General features: G+C 34.3%; 2 protein-coding genes across 4 annotated transcripts in view; one reads left to right on the plus strand and one right to left on the minus strand.

Moving 5' to 3' along the window:
* anxa4 (annexin A4) overlaps window positions 1-7,928 on the minus strand; it is a 16,550-nt gene extending 8,622 nt beyond the window's left edge. Inside the window, exons 1-5 of the mRNA XM_073829791.1 lie at window positions 7,791-7,928; window positions 5,039-5,093; window positions 4,203-4,290; window positions 1,904-1,998; window positions 866-979 (exon numbers count right to left, since the gene is read on the minus strand). Coding sequence (XP_073685892.1) covers window positions 866-979; window positions 1,904-1,998; window positions 4,203-4,290; window positions 5,039-5,047 — 306 coding nt within the window. The 5' untranslated portion in view covers window positions 5,048-5,093; window positions 7,791-7,928. The remainder of the gene's footprint in view (window positions 1-865; window positions 980-1,903; window positions 1,999-4,202; window positions 4,291-5,038; window positions 5,094-7,790) is intronic.
* A 4,864-nt stretch (window positions 7,929-12,792) lies between these two features.
* Window positions 12,793-20,516, plus strand: part of aak1b (AP2 associated kinase 1b) — a 44,142-nt gene continuing 36,418 nt past the window's right edge. For all 3 annotated transcript variants that reach the window (XM_073829067.1, XM_073829068.1, XM_073829069.1), the window contains exon 1: window positions 12,793-13,781. In XM_073829067.1, the coding sequence (XP_073685168.1) occupies window positions 13,616-13,781 (166 nt within the window). In that variant the 5' untranslated portion in view covers window positions 12,793-13,615. The remainder of the gene's footprint in view (window positions 13,782-20,516) is intronic.

Raw genomic sequence — 20,516 nt, forward strand, 5'->3', positions numbered from 1 at the left:
TTCATAACATTACCTATAGTAGAGTTAGTAGTATATGACTTACTTAATTTTTTGACAGTTTAACATCAAAAATGGGCAAAAAATATTATAATTTTATACTGTACAGCAGTGTGTATATATCAAGTGCGCTTGTTCGCAATGCTTTTCTGCCTTAGGTTATGCCTCAGCTTCCGGTCTGCCTCAACCACCTGCATGTGGCAGATATGAGGGCAGTTGTGACATGTATAGTGGCATGCATATTGGAATGTTTAGGGGAACGTGTGGGAGTTGTGGCCTGATGGTAGAGAGTTGGACTTGTAGCCCTAAGGTTGTGGGTTTGAGTCCCAGTACCGGCAGGAAATGTACATAGATGGGGGAGTAAACAGTGCTTTCTTCCTCCTTCAATACACAAGAATGAGATGCCCTCGAGAAAGGCTACAGCAAAAATTACTGCCCACTGCTCCAGGTGTGTTTGTGTGTGTTCACTACTCACTGCTGTGTATGCGGCGAGTATGGTTACCATACTTGGCAACATGTTACGACTTTCATTTTTGTTTTTTCTTCCAGTGTATGCTGCTTATATTTAGTGTGTGTTTAGCAATGATAAAGCCAGTTTGTTGTTTTAAGATGTGGAAGTAAGCTATATAACTAGTAGTAGTAGTAAGTAGTAAACTGTAAAACTATTTGCGCTACAAACCAGTGTGTATATTTGCAACTATAATAAAAAATGAGAATAACATGATACCATTAAGCAGTATAACAGGCTGTTTTTGTACAGCTAAAACAACTGGAAGTGGTTGACATCTTGCACATTCAAGAAAAAATGATCTCATGTGAAAAATACAGTTGGAAATGATTGTTTCTTCACACATTTCCAAAACCTCACCTTGATGGCGTTTCTCAGCTCATACACGTCATACACTGGGGCGGGCATCATCAAGCCGACCACAACCTTTTCAAAGTTTCCAGTAAGCTCTGACTTGAAGCAGTCAAGCAGTTCCTAAATAGGTATTTTAAAATATAGCATTATTTGCAACATGGAAAAAAACAGTGTTAGTTTGTTTTTAAAATAGAACAGCGCACAAACCCAGGCTTTTCAAGCTTAAAGTTAAAATATTTCTTCTAAGATATATTCATTCATGCTTTAAGCTTCATTTTCACATCTTACATCACCGAAGCGAATGGTTATGGCGTTGGGAAATAGTGTTTTGTTGCAGACTAAAACTGTATTATGTGCTGTAAATCTGGGTGGGGAAGGCACGTCGTCTCCACGAGACTGTCCTGAACGCGGTCCAGAGCTTCCCCCACAATGACTCACACTTTCTTGCTATGCAGAAAGCGCTGTAGGCACTCAATGTTTCCATTAACATAAGCAGCAAGACCTGACCTTGGCTTTTACTGATTCTGGTTTCTCTGACTGGCTTACAGAGTTACTGAGGGTTTACAAATTAATAGAGGGCAACCGCCAGGAAGTACAATAAAAATCAATGCTGCTTTTTTTATACTCTGTTATGGAAACAGTTATAAAGCAGGGACATCTCCCGAAAGACACCGCTTGTGGATGGACTCTCTGTTCCCTCACTGTGTACCCTGACATGAAGAGTTAATGATTGGAGATAAAGCAACAGCATTTCTTATCAGTGATACATACTCTGCTTTGTCTACCTTCATACTGACTACAGAATCAACAAGAGTTGTCAACACTGTTATCTAATCGCCTTGCAAACTGTATGTTTTATGTAAATACAACCTGGCGGTTGTTCACACCGTCCCAGCCATTAGGACCTTCCGCAAAGATAACATGATTACAAGCTTCCCTAATTTCAACCAGCAAGATGTGTCATCCTGGTCCAAAATGAGATATGTTAAGGATGGGCTACAGGTCTGAGTTTTAGGTTTAAGTTAAGTTAGAGTATCAAGTTACCTTTCCCACACTCTGTTTGAAAGCCTCCTTGATTTTCTGCCGTTGTGCAATAGTACGATGAGCAATGATCTCGATGATAGTCGCCTCGTTGGTACCTGGAATTCATTCAGTTTTGGTTGAGTTAATGGAAAAATTAAAAGTCTGTGATCATTTAGTCAAACGTATGTCATTTTGCTTCTCTCGATAACCATGCTTTCTTTAATCTTCACCAAAAAACACTGTGCTACTGAATGCGTGTATGTATACAAAAATATCAGGTCCCATAGATTCTTTGGTTTTTCAGCATTTTTGTGTATTTGAACCCTTTTCAATAATGACTGTATGATTGAGATCCATCTTTTGACACTGAGGACAACCGAGGGACTTGTATGCAACTATTACAGAAGGTTCGAACACTCACTGATGCTTCAGAAGGAAAAAACGATGCATTAAAAGACAGGGGTGTAAACTTTTGAACAATATTTTGATGTGGACATTTTTCTTATTTTGCCTAAATATACTTTTTTTTTCATTCAGTACTTCCCTTTAGAAGCTACAGAAACTACTTGCATGTTCCACAGAAGAAAAAATAAGTTAAATTTAACCTGATCTTCAAATTCAAAGTTAATGCATCGTGTTTCCTTCTGAAGCGTCAGTCAGCGTTTAAATAATTGCATGTGAGTCCCTCAGTTGTCCTCATTGTGAAAAGACGGATCTCAAAATCAAACAGACATTGTTGGAAAGGGTTCAAATGCACAAAAATGATGAAAAACCAAATAAACCAAGAAACTCATGAACAACTATCGCTAAACTAAACACAAAAAAAAACATGTTGGTTAATTCAGGTAACAACATATTAAGAATCAACTTTTGAAAGGAGTAATTTTTATAAATTCGACTTATTATTTCCTTGTGGACTATTTGTAAACTTCTTTTATGTGAAATAACTTATTCAGGTCAGTACTAAATAAAAAAAAAATAATATTCATTTTGTATGATCCCTCTTATTTTGGCAAAATAATTTACATTTTGCAGATTTGGCCAGATGCAAGTAAACATTTGACATATGACTTATATTGTGAAAATATTGAATTTTCTGTAACTGTTACAACTTCCTATACAAAGTTTGTATTTGAATTTGCTTTAAAATGTAATTTTAGAAACAATTCTTATTATTATCAGTGTTAAAAACAGTTGTGCTTAACATTTTAGTTGGAACTATGATTTTTTCATGAAAAACAAAAATGTATTTAAAATTTATTTGAAATAGAAATATTTGTAACATTATAAATGTCTTTACTGTCATATCTTGATCAACTTAATGTGTGTTTGCTGAATAAATGTATTCATTTCTTTAAAAAATGAAATTGTATAACTTCTTCTTTTACATTCCATGAAAGTGTTGTAGGTTTGGAATGAAGTGAGGTTGAGTAAATGACACAGTTTTCAGTTTCATTTCTGCATATACATTTTTGACACTTTCGAAGTTACACGTAAAGCCCCAGGCCTATACATCACATGCTTAATCGTAAAACGGCAAGAGATCGCTTCATTACTCGCACTGCATAGACATTTTTGAAACTTTCAGAATCACAAGCTCACTGTTATTTAAGGTATTAAATTGCATGTTACTCCTAACTCACTTAAAGCCAACAAGCAAGCCTGTGTCAAACAACACAAGTGTGAGTCATGTTTCATAATGCACCTCACGCTGAAATCAGCTGAAGCCCATTTAACTAGAAACCTGCATTCTCAACGTCATGCCAAGCTCTAGTCTACAACAATGAGGAAACACCTTTTCGGTTACAGGACGAATGCCAAGGAAATCAACCTCTACTCTGCATTGGACCAAAGCCCAGCTAAAGCGCAGGTGTCAGCGCTGAGCACAGCTTGCAGTTTTAACTGGAAATGAGGAGAGATTTAGTTCTCTGATCTACCTGATAGGAAAATGTATCTCTTAGAGATCATTTAAAATGCAACTATTGGAAATTAAGAACATGTTCCATGAAGATATTTTGTAAATTTTCTGCCATAAATATATCAAAACTTAATTTTGATTAGTAATATGCATTGCTAAGTACAACTGGACAACTTTAAAGCGATTTTCTCAATGTTTCGTAGTTTGGCCAAATATTGCCCTATTGTCCTAACAAATCATCATACATTAATGGAAAGCTTTTTTATTCAGCTTTTAGATTATTTATAAATCTCAGTAAAAAAAAACACTTTGTAGTCAAAGGTCCCATTTTATTTAAAAGTGGAATCTATTTTGTAAATATGCTCATCTTAAAGCCTGGTTATGGTTTGTCCAATCACTTACCAGCTCCTTTCATAGCATTATAGATTTTCTGGGCATCTTCCTCTGGGTTGAAGCCTGATGCTTCAGTCACGGTTCCACGGTTGCCCAACTACAGCATAAAAAGAGATAACACCACCTTTAGAAACTTTTAACAAATGCTAAATCTAAATATAAACAGACTAATATAAATGCAGAGTTGCTCTCACAGGGATTCTTGACAACTTCCATACATTTTTAAGATGTGTCAAAGGTAAAATGTATCTTAGGTAAAAAATAAACTTTAATTAAAATTAAATTATGCTCAGAAATCCTGCATTTATTTATTTCAAAAGTACATTACAGTGACATTTTGAAATGTAATTACAATAATAACTTTTCTATTTTACACATTTTTTTTAAATGTAATTTATTCCTGTGACGCAAAGCTGAATTTTCTGCATCTTTACTCTAGTTATCAGTGTCAAATGATCCTTTAGAAATCATTCTAATTTGCTGATTTGCTGCTTGTAAGACATTTCTTATTATTATCAATGTTGAAAACAGTTGTGCTGCTTAATATTTGTGTTTAAAAACCATATACAAAAAAAAACTTACTGATCATAAAAAAACTAAACCCCCAAACTTTTAAATGCAAGTATACTTATTCTCTATTCACATAACTATTTTCCATTATGACAATTATATATTTGAGCTTCTTTACAAGTTAAAGCTGTATTAAATTTAAATAAATTCTTTATATAAAAAGGTTTACAAGATTTTTGACTGGTAAAAGAAAATGAGAAGTGTGTGATACAATAAAACTAGTTGACTTCTAATCTACAAGTGTCAATAAGTGCAATCCAAAATACTTTTCTTACCGCTGCCATTGTGATGGAGGAAAGGTTTTAACCTTGAGATGAAGAGATGAAAACACTAAAGGCAAGAAAACAAGAAAAAAGCAATAAATAAATTCCATTGTTTAAAACATAAGTATTGTTTAAACTGACAAAATGCACAAGTGGTTTGCTAAAATGAATTTTTATATGCATTTATGTCTTTGAAATACACAAATAAAAAAAAGTTTATTTGACACATATAATAATGAATTAAAACAAAAGCACTGTGATCATAAATTGTAATCCTATTGGTGCTATGATTTCTTTCATCTACAGGCTTACAATGATTTTAGGAAGCGCATGCCAGTTTGTTTGGGTTTTATTTAAGTGAAATTTAGGACTGAGCTCTTAATAACAGGGTTAATGACACTACTAAATAAATAACGCCTTTGGATGCACTAGCAAAATGGTTTCCACTTTACTATTCAGCTCATTAAGCAGAAGAGGCTCAACCGGTAATTAACAGCCTAATGCTCAGTATCAGTTTCCCAATTGAAACAATAAACTTACAACCTTCTCTAACTCCCAAAAGACCTCATTTAAAACGCAAAGACATCTGACAGTCTCTCAATTTTCACTTCATTGTGTTCTAACACTGACAGCGGCCCCATGGTTATAGTGCATCATTTAAGATCTTTTAATAATTTAGTCTTTGCATACAATGTGCTGATGTTCAAAGAGCCTGCTGACACTATATTTGACTCATGCTGTGCAACTTTAACACTCTTTACAAACCTCTTTTGATTGAGCCTCAGTATCAGAGATGCATTCATTGACATTCAAAATGCATTTTAATGTTTCATATTAAAAATTTAGCTCTCATTTGAGAAAGCTCAGCATCTGCTTGTGAAACCCGCAAATTAGAACCCTAAGGAAAATGTTATTGCTCAGGAGAGTTCTCAGATGTAAGTTATGATTTATTTAGTCATCAACTTAATAAGATTTTTGACATACGGTATAAAGTGAACCAAAATTCAGATAATAGCCTAGATGGCCTTGTAAGATTTACATGAGAAATGAATCCATATACACTACCAGTCAAAAGTTTTTGAACAGTACGATTTCTGCTCACCAAGCCTGCATTTACTTGATCCAAAGTGCAGCAAAAACAGTACAATTTTGAAATATTTTTACTATTTAAAAGAATTTAAAAGAAGTTTTCTGTTTGAAAATATTTTAAAATGTAATTTATTCCTGTGAATTCAAATCTGAAATTTTAGCATTATTACTCCAGTCACATGATCCTTCAGAAATCATCTTAACATTCTGATTTGCTGCTCAAAAAACATTTACTATTTTTATTATGTTGAAAACAGCTGAGTATAATTTTTTCAGGTTTCTCTGATGAATAGAATATTCAGAAGAACAGCGTTTATCTGAAATAGAAATCTCTTGTAAGATAATAAATGTCTCAGTCATCACTTATGATCAATTTAAAGCATCCTTGCTAAATAAAAGTATTAATTTCTATTGTTTCTTTAAAAAAATGAATGGTATAGTGTATACTTTTACAAAAGCTTTTTATTTCAGATCAATCTTTGGATCTTTCTATTCATCAAAGAATCCTGAAAAAACTCAACTGTTTAAAATATTGATGAAAATAATAATAAAATGTTTCTTGAACAGCAAATATTAGAATGATTTCTGAAGGATCATGTAACAACGAAGACTGGAGTAATGACACTGAAAATTTAGCTTTGATCAGGAATAAATAACACTTTAAAATATATTCAAATAGAAAGCAGTCATTTTAAATAGTAAAAATATTTCAATATTACTGCTTTTGCTAAATTTTGGATCAAATAAATGCAGGCTTGGTGAGCAGAAGAGAATTCTTTAAATACATTAAAAAACTTACTTTATAAAACCTTTTAACTGGTAGTGTATATGGACTATGAAATATGTTTTAACAACTTATTTTTATTTTTTATGTCAACATTTAATAGTAAATTTAATAGCATGTAATTCTGCTTTCTAAAGACTGGTCAGAAATCAAAATATTTGCAGCTTTTAACGGTTGCATATCTAAAATTAACACTTTTTTGTTTAATAAAAAAGTACATATTTTTTAGATACTATTTTAACAATTCCTTCATAGAATCATGACGAAGCAAAGCCAATTATTTAATTTTGGAAACAATTATTTGATTTAGTCTACATTTAATATCTTCCACACGCAGTACAGGCCTATATAGATTTTCATACAACATACAGTTCCTTTTATATTTTAACAAGGAGGTCCTTCACATGGAAATCAATATATTTGGGGAGTCCTTATAGCATCAAACAAGTAAAAACTCCTAATGCATGAGAAACGATAGAGATATAATAAAGATATTTCTTTTTTTCCTCTTGTCGTTATATCCTATATCAGATCTAGGTCATTGCATTGTGTTTGTAAAGCATGTGGTCTAATTAATTTGCCATGCAAAGCAATATGACTCATTGTATTTTAATGAAAGCCACATTTCCAAGGATCATGTTTAGCAGTATGCAGTCACGTGACGGAATGTGGGCGTTCGGTGCTGTCGCAAAACGTTAGGAGAAAACTTCGTTTTACAAACAAACTTCAATCCACGAGTAAGTTTTATTTTCATAAGGTGATTTCTGTTCACCTGATATGAGATTAAACGGATGTTATAAACATTCGTTATAGAGCGGAAAGAGACGCGAATACACGAGAGCTACGTTAAAGTTTCTTTAGTAAAGTGGATGGGAGTTTTTACCGTCTTACCTGCTGAAGCGCTGGATTCAGAGATGCACGACTGCAGTCACTCTGAATGGACGTGGAGATTTGCGAGAATGTTTCTGAGTTTTGTTGCCAACTTTAGTGGGTGTTGGCCTGTATGAAAAGAATCGTGTTACAGTTCCTCATTTACGGCCCCTCCTCTTTATATTACGTTGAGATGAGGGACTGAACATTTCATAACCCGAGGAACAGTTTGCTGGAACTAGGACTCGCTTGTTTACATAGTAATTTTTCACCCACAAATGATCATTCACGTGCTTACTCAAGCTTTTTTTTTTTTTTTTAACTCCGTCACGTCTCATCTGTGCGTATAGCCAATTTTAAACGTTTCTTTAATTGCTTTTTGTTACAAACTAATCGCGTAATCGCGTAGGTTTTCCAAATATTTTTTTGACTTGAAACTAATAGCATTAGGAGATGCAATTTTTCTGTCATGGGTAAATAGAAAGCTGTCCGCTATATAACATCTGGCAACAAATAGTGGCAATGTCTCTTGATCATTTGCATGGGAAGTTATAGCACCCCCTCTTGGTACAAGTTGACAAAATTTCAACTTTCCCCTATACGGGGAGGCTGCAGACCTGGAGCAAGGCAGAAGGGAGACACGATTCGCTACTGGGCATGCGCACATCAATCTAACGTTATTTTTATCACACTGTACAACAATAATACTGTTTTTTTATTATAGTAAGGGCTAAGTTTAGGGTTGGGGTAGGTGTAGACGTTAAAAAAACACAATCTAATAGCTAGAACAATTAATTTCATTGTTAGTTTCCGGTCGTAGATGTATCCCTTCCTATTTTTTACAGTCTATGATCCCTTCTAGCCACAACCCAGATCTACGGCCCAGACAGTTACGGGCCAGGCAGTTTTACGCCCCTGTTATTCCTGATGTGTCCAGTAGGTGGCGAATGATGCACGGCGAAATAACAACATTCAAATCAACGCTCGACACTTACACATTAATGCACGTCCCATTCATAGATGTTGACTTTTTTGTGAATTTAAATTTAAACGCCACATTAACACATTAGTATATGAGCGATCAGAACTGAATCAAACCAAATTCAAATCTAGAAGCAAGAAGAAAAAGAAGTTTGTTTGCCTGCTGCCATAAAAAGCAAGAAGAAGACGACGAAAAAGAGGTATGTTAAATACTTGTTAAAGTTATTGTTGTTCTATATTTACATGCGATTAGCCAAAGGTCTCAATCAATTTGTTTCAATATGTCAAGAGACATCTTTATTAACAGATAGTTACTAACATAACAGATAGATCATGTAATAATGCACTAATGACACTTAGTTATAGACATGATTTTCACTGTTGGTATTCATACATAGCCCACAAAGGACGACTGAATTGCAATTAAACATAGGCTAATGTTGTTTTAAATTGAAAAATTAATACACAGTTGGATCAGATGGACAATGTAATGCGATCAACTGTAACCTAGCTACCGTAGGTTTTCATATAGAGAGATTGTGTGATAAAGTTACATTCAGATAATAAGCAAATTTATCCCATCAGACACACAGTAATATGGGCCATTGATAAAATATCTGTTATATTTGCTACTGGTTGTCATACAGCTACAGAACTTTTTTAAGACAAACAGAATTCACCCCTTTCTAAAATTCCAAGGCCATTTCACCATTTGAGAAGAAAAAGACAACTTTTGTGAACAACAAATTTTTATTAACACCATTATTAATGACACACAGGGATGACCCTGGGGCTTGTCTGTCTTTTTTAAGTGTTGTTCTATCCTCCTGTCAAAATTCTCCCTCTCACTGAAAAAAAAAGAAAATGGTTAATTGTAAATAGTATCAGGATTTTATGTTTGATCATTTTTCTTTATATTATCCCTGCAATACCTTGTTGATGACAGGTCCCCCTTTCTCCTCAGCCTCCACAATTAACATAATTAGCCAGCAAACAATTAAAAATGTACTTTATATTAATAAAACAAGATACACCATAAATAATTGAGCACCAACGATCACAAACACGATAAAACCACACTAAGTTCAAATAAACTTTAATGAGATAATCTCATTTATAAAAGAAACAATTCACACCAAAATGTTTTTATTAAAGTTTTTAATGTGGGATTTATCATGTTTGTGATTGTTGGTGCTCAATTATTGATAGTGAACAATTTGTTTTCTTGATATAAACTTGAGAAATAATCTTTTAGTTATTTGCTGTAATAAAAATACAGGTATGTGCCAAAAAATTTGAATATCGTGGGAAAGTCCATTTATTTCAATAATTTGCTTTCAAAAAATGAAACTTGTATGTTATATTAGTTCACTACACACAAAGTGAAATATTTAAGCCTTTATTTCTTTTAATTTCAATGATTACGGATTAAAGATTAAACGAAAATCCAGTATTTCACAAAATTAGAATATTTCATGTGACCAATAATATCAAAGCAACTTTGGCTACCGTAACACCTCAACTGTGTCAAAGGCTGATCGCCTCCATGCCACGCCGCCTTGATGCTGGAATTAGTGCAAGGCCCAATAAAGCACTGAGGACATAATACAGTACATTAACACACTTTTCAGAAGGCCAACATGCGTTTAAGATCCTTTTTTTTATTGGTCACATGAAATATTCATGTTCAATTTTTTTGAAATACTGGATTTGTTTGTTTTTTTGTCTTTATTCCATAATCATCAAAATTAAAACAAATAAAGGCTTGAAATGTTTCACTTGGTGTGTAGTGAACTAATATAACATAGTTTCAATTTTTGAAACAAATTATTAAAATAAATGGACTTTCCCTTCAATATTCAAATTTTCTGGCACATACTTGTACTTGACTGTGCAGTTAAACTTTCCTTACTTAGAGATTTACATACATACATGCCTATTATAAATCTGTCTTTTGTATGTTCATATCCAACATGTACTCTAATGTTGCTGCAAAATCCATGCGGAGTGTGAAAAGAACAAACAATTAGAAGAATATCTTACCAGTAAAGGCCATCTCATGCAATCTAGAGACAGAAAAAAAAAATTAAAAAGACAATTAAATAATTGAGACAGTGCGAGTTGGCCTACATAAAATATGAGGCAGCTAAACTTACACGTGGTTAGCTAAAAATGAGCCAGACAAACCTGACCATCAATACTGTCTTTGCAAATAAATAAATATGTCTCTTGACATATTGCAAAAAATTGATTGAGACCTTTGGCTAATCGCATGTAAATATAGAACAACAATAACTTTAACAAGTATTTAACATACCTCTTTTTCGTCGTCTTCTTCTTGCTTTTTATGGCAGCTGGCAAACAAACTTTTTTCTTCTTGCTTCTAGATTTGAATTTGGTTTGATTCAGTTCTGATCGCTCAAATACTACTGTGTTAATGTGGCGTTTAAATTTAAATGCACAAAAAAGTCAACATCTATGAATGGGACGTGCATTAATGTGTAAGTGTCGTGCGTTGATTTGAATGTTGTTATTTCGCCGTGCATCATTCTCCACCTACTGGACACATCAGGAATAACAGGGGCGTAAAACTGCCTGGGCCGTAGGTCTGCCTTGCTCCAGGTCTGCAGCCTCCCCCTACTCACTTTCCCCTCCTTCACATAAACCTCTTTCACAGTTGCTTCGTCTTTTACTGGCGCTTTATTGTCTCTGTAAAAAAATTTTTTATTGCAATAGTTTGAACAATGAATGTTGTGCATTGTGAATCAATCAATCAAAGAATAGATTTGAGGCTTTGCCGTAATTAACGGTCTGTTTTGCTGTTAAACTACGAAGGACCTATTTCTATTTTAGAATGTGTAAATATTGAAATATAAAAATATTTTTAGTAAATACAGTCATAAAATAAATGGGCAATGCATTCGTTTCCCTCCTGATAAAAATGTCAGATTAAAATTTTTTTGAACATACATAAGGTAAATACTTACATTTACTGCTCAAAACAGACTAAAACACCGATCATAGATATAAAGATAATGTACAAAGAACCTGGAAAATAACCAAGACAAAACATTAAGCCAGGGGTAATATATAAGTTAAAATAAATTAGATTTGAGAAGAAGAAGAGGAGGGAAAATTGGCTAAATCCTACCCTTCCAACACCTAGTCAAAAGCACATTATAAAAAAAAGCATAAATGTGACCCTGGACCACAAAACCAGTCATAAGTTGCAGGGGTATATTTGTAGCAATGGACAAAAATACATTGTATGGGTCAAAATTATAGATTTTTCTTTTATGAAAAAATCATAGTAAAGATCATGTTCCATGAAAATATTTTGTAAATATCCTACCGTAAATATATCAAAATGTAATGTTTGATTAGTAATATGCATTGCTAAGAACTTCATTTGGACAACTTTAAAGGCATTTTCTCAATATTTATTCCAGATGTTCAAATAGTTGTATCTCGACCAAATATTGTCCTATATTGGTCCTGTTGAAAAGCTTATTTATTCAGCTTGCAGTTGATGTATAAATATCAATTTTAAAAAATTGAGCCTTATGACTGGTTTTGTGGTCCAGGGTCACAAATATTATACTTTGTGCACAATGTATAGGATTTTAAGGCTTTGACATTGCTGGAAGAGGATACAGTATCCAAATAACATTTCAAGAGATTTAAAATTCTTCCAAAAGGTAGCTACAAGGACACAATCCCAAAAAATGTAGAATAAGAAAGCCAGAGACCATTTGAATGCACAAGCTGAGAAGCCAAAAGAATATTATTATTAAAGCTTCTGTCACACTATGTATATTTACATGTCGCACATTTTGATGACTGGGTTGCAAAACTCATACAAATATAGCAGAATGAATTCTGCTTATATGATATTTAACTTTAACCTCGTAAGGTCAACATTTTCACTGCCTTTTTCTCAGCTCGACTGCTGGAAGGTGGCGAAACGACTTTAATTATTAAGAATTTCAGACTTTTATTATAGTTTTTGTAGCACTGGCTTCACGCTTCCGGTGGGGTTTCCGGTTAGCTGGCGCATCTGCAGCATCCGAAGCCGCAGACGAGAATCGCCATGAACAACACGCTCATTTTTGCCTGAATTTGACTCTGTCTGATTAAAATCAAATCGCATCCGTTCACCGTTCACCGGCAGGCCACCGACGGGAGCGCGCAGATGAGATGTGTCACGCGTCTGAGCGGGTTTTGCAGGAATGCTAGCGTTAGCGTCTAACTGACTATGTGTTGTATTTAAATTATTATTTTTTGATAATACAAGAGACGAATTAATATGATTATGGGCGTTTGACTCGTGAAATGATCCGTTATACTGATTAATATCCGCATGTCATCTGTTTTTCTGTGAAAAGTGGGTTGTTTTCAGAGATTCTAATGAGCTGCACAGCTGGCTGATGATGGAGAGTTTGACTTTCATCCATCAAAACAATAATTTCTCTTTACTTCACGTTTGAAGGTTCATTTTTCAACAAGGTTTGAATGTTTACATTGATTTCAGCTGGATTTAAGTATTTATATCATGATATGGGCTCGTGTCCCTTGTATAGACACTAGACAAACACTTTAATCATATCAGGCCATCACTGGTAGATGCTGTTTATTTGGATATACTCAACTGTGATTTGTTTAGTGTAGTACATACACCGTTTGTTTTCATTTACTAGTACGTTTTTGTTGCTGTACGGTTCATTTAAGCTGTGATCAGCACCAGAATTGGACTACGAGTCCATGTTTGACTGTCGCAGCTGATCTAGATCTCTGGCAGCAGAACAACCAACCCACCCCAGTTTCTTAAAAGCTCACATAAGTAGTTAAGGGATCTTTGATACATCATGAAGAAGTTCTTTGACTCCCGGAGGGAGCTGGTGGGCTCTGGACCCGGTTCTGGAGGGGGAGCTGGAAGTTCTGGATCCAGCAGCAATGTTGGTGGGAATTTTATCGGACGGGCCTTCACTGTTGGAAGACACCAGGTCACTGTAGAAGAAACTCTGGCAGAAGGTACGTCTGACTGATGTTTCATATTTTACTTGCAGGCCTTAAACCTACAACCTTTTAGTTAACAATGCAGAGATGTTTAAACATTCGGTTAACCAAACCGTGATCGATTTCATTTGATTGTGTTCCAAACAAGGTCTAAATTTGACAGTTACATTTCTGTATGTTGATTTATTGTACTGACTTTACGGAGTGCTGGTGCTCACTATATGTGACCCTGGACCACAAAACCAGTCATAAGGTTAAATTTTACAAAACTGAGATGTATACATCACATGAAAGCTCAATAAATAAGCTTTCTATTGGTATATGGTTTGTTAGGATAGGACAATATTTGGCCGAGATACATCTATTTGAAAATCTGCAATCTGAGGGTGCAAAAAATCAAAATACTGAGAAAATCACCTTTAAAGTTGTCCAAATTAAGTTCTTAACAATGCATATTACTAATCAAAAATTACATTTTGATATATTTATAGTAGGAATTTTACAAAAAATCTTAATGGAACATGATCTTTACTTAATTTCCTAATGATTTTTGGCATAAAAGAAAAATCAATAATTTTGACCCATACAATGTATTTTTGGCTATTGCTACAAATATACCCCAGCGACTTAAGACTGGTTTTGTGGTCCAGGGTCACATATAGTCTTTTGCAACCTGGAACATTCATGGAAATCTTAAATATCAGGTTGTTATTACCAGGTAAAAAAAAAAAAACATGGAAATTTGTGTAATTAATTAATTTGTTTGTTAATTATGTTCAGCAATTCAGGGCTCTATGCTGACTTTTTAGGAGCACTTAAAAAATAGGAGCACAGTCAAAATTTCAGGAGCACCTTCTAATCAATAATCAAAAAATCTGATCAAAAATGAGCTTTCCCATTACAAGGTGATATTTCACTCATTAAAGTGATTTACAGGGGAATTTTGTTTTTACTTTTGTAATGGCTTTTTTCTAACTTTATTAAAGGTATGTCATCTTTGATATCAAATTTAAAAAATATATATATTTTATAAGCTTTATAACATTTCTAATTAAAACTACAGGATAAGAACATGTAGAATAAGAATGAGTTACCAATCAAAAAAAATCATTATTAACAAAATTAATTTGTACTACAGAGGTGGCACAGAAGAACACAAAAGTGGCGAGTGCAATCAAATTCAAACGTTCATGTTAACATTATTGTTTTAAATATACAATTTTGAATATAGAAATATTAAATGATTTAAATAACTGAAAAGATACTTTAAAAATGAAACTTAAACTTCCAGTAGGTGGCGGCAAGTCACTGATTAAATTACTGAATCATTCATTCATTTGATTTGTTCGAACGGCTGATTCATTCAGGAATAAAGTAAGTGACTCCCTTTATGAATGGCAAATTGAATCATTGACTTACTAGATTCGTTTAAAAACACACATTCAATTATAAACAAAACACTGCTGTGTTTGAATGGAAATGCCCAGCTGCTCAGTTGTGACTTTGTTTCAAACTATTATTCGCGACGAAATGGAGCAAAATCAGGCAAAAGTGTTATAGTCAGACAATGTAAGTCACTTAATATTAACCTCTTGTTTATTTAAATCAGTATCTCATTTACAAACTCTCTTAAAAATCATTAAAAGCTGTCACTCATCTTAGTTCATCGCAATCTCACAAAGTTCCATTATAAATAACGAAGCTCTCTACGCTGCACAATGAATCTCTTATTTACAGTCATGGCCAAAAGTTTTGAGAATTACATAAATATTGGAAATTGGAAAAGTTGCTGCTTAAGTTTTTATAATAGCAATTTGCATATACTCCAGAATGTTATGAAGAGTGATCAGATGAATTGCATAGTCCTTCTTTGCCATGAAAATGAACTTAATCCCGAAAAAAAACTTGCTGTCATTAAAGGACCTGCTGAGATCATTTCAGTAATCGTCTTGTTAACTCAGGTGAGAATGTTGGCGAGCACAAGGCTGGAGATCATTATGTCAGGCTGATTGGGTTAGAATGGCAGACTTGACATGTTAAAAGGAGGGTGATGCTTGAAATCATTGTTCTTCCATTGTTAACCATGGTGACCTGCAAAGAAACGCGTGCAGCTATCATTGCGTTGCATAAAAATGGCTTCACAGGCAAGGATATTGTGGCTACTAAGATTGCACCTAAATCAACAATTTATAGGATCATCAAGAACTTCAAGGAAAGAGGTTCAATTCTTGTTAAGAAGGCTTCAGGGCGTCCAAGAAAGTCCAGCAAGCGCCAGGATCGTCTCCTAAAGAGGATTCAGCTGCGGGATCGGAGTGCCACCAGTGCAGAGCTTGCTCAGGAATGGCAGCAGGCAGGTGTGAGCACATCTGCACGCACAGTGAGGCGAAGACTTTTGGAAGATGGCCTGGTGTCAAGAAGGGCAGCAAAGAAGCCACTTCTCTCCAAAAAAAACTTCAGGGACAGATTGATCTTCTGCAAAAAGTATGGCGAATGGACTGCTGAGGACTGGGGCAAACTCATATTCTCCGATGAAGCCTCTTTCCGATTGTTTGGGGCATCTGAAAAAAGGCTTGTCCGGAGAAGAAAAGGTGAGCGCTACCATCAGTCCTGTGTCATGCCAACAGTAAAGCATCCTGAGACCATTCATGTGTGGGGTTACTTCTCATCCAAGGCAGTGGGCTTACTCACAATTTTGCCCAAAACACAGCCATGAATAAAGAATGGTACCAAAACACCCTCAAACAGCAACTTCTTCCAACAATCCAACAACAGTTTGGTGAAGAACAATGCATTTTCCAGCAGGATAGAGCACCGTGCCATAAGGCAAAAGTGATAACTAAGTGGCTCGGGGACCAAAACGTTGAAATTTTGGGTCCATGGCCTGGAAACTCCCCAGATCTTAATCCCATTGAGAACTTGTGGTCAATCCTCAAGAGGCGGGTGGACAAACAAAAACCCACTAATTCTGACAAACTCCAAGAAGTGATTATGAAAGAATGGGTTGCTATCAGTCAGGATTTGGCCCAGAAGTTGATTGAGAGCATGCCCAGTCGAATTGCAGAGGTCCTGAAAAAGAAGGGCCAACACTGCAAATACTGACTCTTTGCATAAATGTCATGTAATTGTCGATAAAAGCCTTTGAAACGTATGAAGTGCTTGTAATTATATTTCAGTACATCACAGAAACAACTGAAACAAAGATCTAAAAGCAGTTTAGCAGCAAACTTTGTGAAAACTAATATTTGTGTCATTCTCAAAACTTTTGGCCACGACTGTTACAAAAACACTTTGAAGCTCCCCTCAGCACAGACACAAATATGCTGATCAAATGCGACTCATTTTATGTAATATTTTTTACTAAATTCATAAAATAGTCGCTTTTGAACTTATAAAAGGGGGAGGTTGTAGATTGGCCAATGCTGACCATTTCTAAATTAACAAAAAGATTGTTTTCACGAGGCATCATCAGTCTTCCATATTGGCGTCTCTAAATGTAAACAGTGCCACTGAACCAAATGAAACTCGCGTATTTTGCTGATTATTGCTGCTGAAAATGATCAATTATTGTAATGTTTTGGCCTGTAGTAATCGGTCGGACCAGGAAAAACATGACGAGGACTACAGACTGACAAAAGTTATAACAAATCAAAGAGAAGAGTAGAAAAAGCTGAGTCTTAGGAACAAAAGGCATTTGTGGTTGGCCAAACTGAACTAGGATTTCCAACGTTTGTGTGTGCTCTTATCATTTCTGGTCAGGCAAGTAAAATATTAGGCTAATATCTTAATTATTACTGCTTGTATGTATCTTTACCACCTATTATCTTTAGTTTGTCAAAATATTGCACTCTTTCCTGCCTACTAACTTCTTCTCTATATGATTTAGAAGCTTCCACATTTTTTTTCTGTGGCTTAGACGGCATAAATCAGCAAAACATCATATTCAGTTATACATTAACCATGCAATCAATGCTGTTGTTTACATCAGAGTATCGCCAGTATGGCTGTGCATTCGGGTAACTGACCAAATCTTGACAAATTCTGAATGATTAATATGTCTGGTTGACATATCGCTACTTATTGTTTTCTCTTCTTCAACCATCTTGATGTTCAATGTTGTATAGCAGTTAATTGCAGATAATTTCATCCAGCAAACATGTAGCATGGCCTGATGGTAAACTGGTTAGATCTCAGCACTCTTCTCAACTCCTCTGGCAGCTTTATTTAGTGGCCTAAATCCTCTGTCTGGAAATCCCTGCTCATCTGTACTTGGGTGATGACATATCCTGCGGTGTGACATCTTATACACCATCTAAAACTATTTTAAAAAGCATTTTACTGCTTCTTTCAGAATAATTACTATTATGCATGCAGTTTTTATATTAATTAAGAGACCGTATGGGGTATTGGTGCTATAAAAAATTTTTTAAACTAAAATTATATACAGTGCTGTTCAAAAAGTTTAAGGTCATTACGATTCTTTTTATGTAAAAGATTAATTCTTGTATTCAGCAAGGATGCATCACATTAATCAAAAGTGACAGTAAAGAGTTTTACATTGTTACAAATATATTCTATTAAAATAAATTGGGATTCACCAAAATGAAAATTCTTGGCCGAAGCGGAACAAAATTACACACTGGGCTGAAGACTGATTAACAAATACGGTTTTTCATGTTTTCCTGATTTTTTCATCATTGCATAAATTAAATAGCCAGTATTTGCTTTTTACAGTTTTGTCTTGCTTTTCAAAGAAAAAAAATCAATTACAAAACGACAATTAAAAAAAATAACACTAAACATTTTTGACATTCTAGTAGACATTATAGCCTACCAACAAAGCACAATTTAGCTTAAAATTAATACGTTAGTAAAACAATATTCTTTGGCCATTTTTAAGACCCCTTTCTTAAATCAGACATGTGTTTTTAATGTACAAATAAATGCAGCCTTGCTGAGCAAAGGAGAAGGTTATAATAAATGTATTAATAGAGCTGTTGTAATGATTATCAATATTTTTGTTACTTTTTTTATTTTATTTTACATAATAGTAAAATTACAATACTAACATTTATGAATATTGACTTTTATTTTGGCGGAAACCTGCAAGACGACCTCAGTACTACTTTTTGCTGACAGCAGCAGATTTATAAATTAATTAAAGCAGATTTTCATTGCGCTTTGGACTTTAAACCCTGGCTAAGCTCGTGCAGCGCTGTCAGAATAAATACAATTTGTGCGTGTATTAGACAACATAACATTCTGTAGTTTATCATACAGCAACCAGCAACAACCACCCCTTTGTCTTCTCATGGAAGACATGGGATGCGATACTAAACAGTCTCTCGCTATCGGTGCTTGTAATGATTTTTTTCTAACAGTTTTAAATGCTTCCACACTGCAGACATGTGTGCTGCATTAGTGCATGCCTCTATTTGATCGCGTCACGTCGTTGTTCGGTATAATTTATTCAGCCTTTTCGCCTTTTTTTTTGTGCTATTTTCGGCCGAATAATTTTAGTTGCTGAACATTTGGTGCATCCCTAAAAAAAAAAAAATGCCGTTCTTTTGAACTTTCTTTTCATCAGATTATAAATCCTTAAAAAAAGTATCAGTTTCCACAAAAATATTAAGCAGCACAACTATTTCCAATATTGATGTTAATCAAAAATGTTTCTTGAGCAGCAAATCAGCATATTAGAATGATTTCTGTAAATGTGGAGTAATGTTGCTGAAAATTCAGCTTTGCATCCCAGGAATAAATTATATTGTATATAAGTATATGTATATAATAATAGAAAACTGTTTGTGTATTTTTTGTATATTTTAATTGTAGATCAAATAAATGCAGACTTGTTGTGCATAAAACCAATTTTTCAAAAACAAACAAACAAACACAACTTCTGACCCCAAAATCTAATTCTAATCTGATATGTGACCCTGGACCACAAAACCAGTCATAAGGTTAAATTTTACAAAACTGAGCTGTATATATAATATGAAAGCTCAGTAAATAAGCTTTCTATTGATGTACGGTTTGTTAGGATAGGACAATATTTGGCCGAGATACATCTATTTGAAAATCTGGAATCTGAGGGTGCCAAAAAATCAAAATCCTGAGAAAATCACCTTTAAAGTTGTCCAAATTAGGATCTTAACAATGCATATTACTAATCAAAAATTACATTTTGATATATTTACAGTAGGAATTTTACAAAAAATCTTCATGGAACATGATCTTTACTTAATTTCCTAATGATTTTTGACATAAAAGAAAAATCAATAATTTTGACCCATGCAATGTATTTTTGGCTATTGCTACAAACATACCCCAGCGACTTAAGACTGGTTTTGTGGTCCAGGGTCACATATATTGATGTTGATTCAAAGATCTATTGAAAGTTCAAATTTAAGGCCACAGTCCGTAATTTTTCTTCTCCCTCATAATGCTTTAATCATGACTTCTTTCATCCTCAAAAAGAGAATTAATTAAGCGTAGATATGGCGCTGCTTTTATAAAGCAAATGTTTTCCAGAGGCTGTCAACGCTTTAAAATTGTTAAAAACAACATGAGGGCGAGCGTTCATTACATCATCATGAATTGCATGTGCTATCAGTGATGTAAGGGAAACAGTTGTTTACTCTGTTTAATTTGATTTCCAGTCCGCAGATGGAACTAGTAACAAAGCTAATAGACTTTCAGGCCTGGTGCATTTAAAACTAATCCGTCCTGTTCAAACATCTTTTCTCAGCT

This window comes from Garra rufa, chromosome 23 (genome assembly GCF_049309525.1).
Source record: "Garra rufa chromosome 23, GarRuf1.0, whole genome shotgun sequence".
Taxonomy (NCBI): domain Eukaryota; kingdom Metazoa; phylum Chordata; class Actinopteri; order Cypriniformes; family Cyprinidae; genus Garra; species Garra rufa.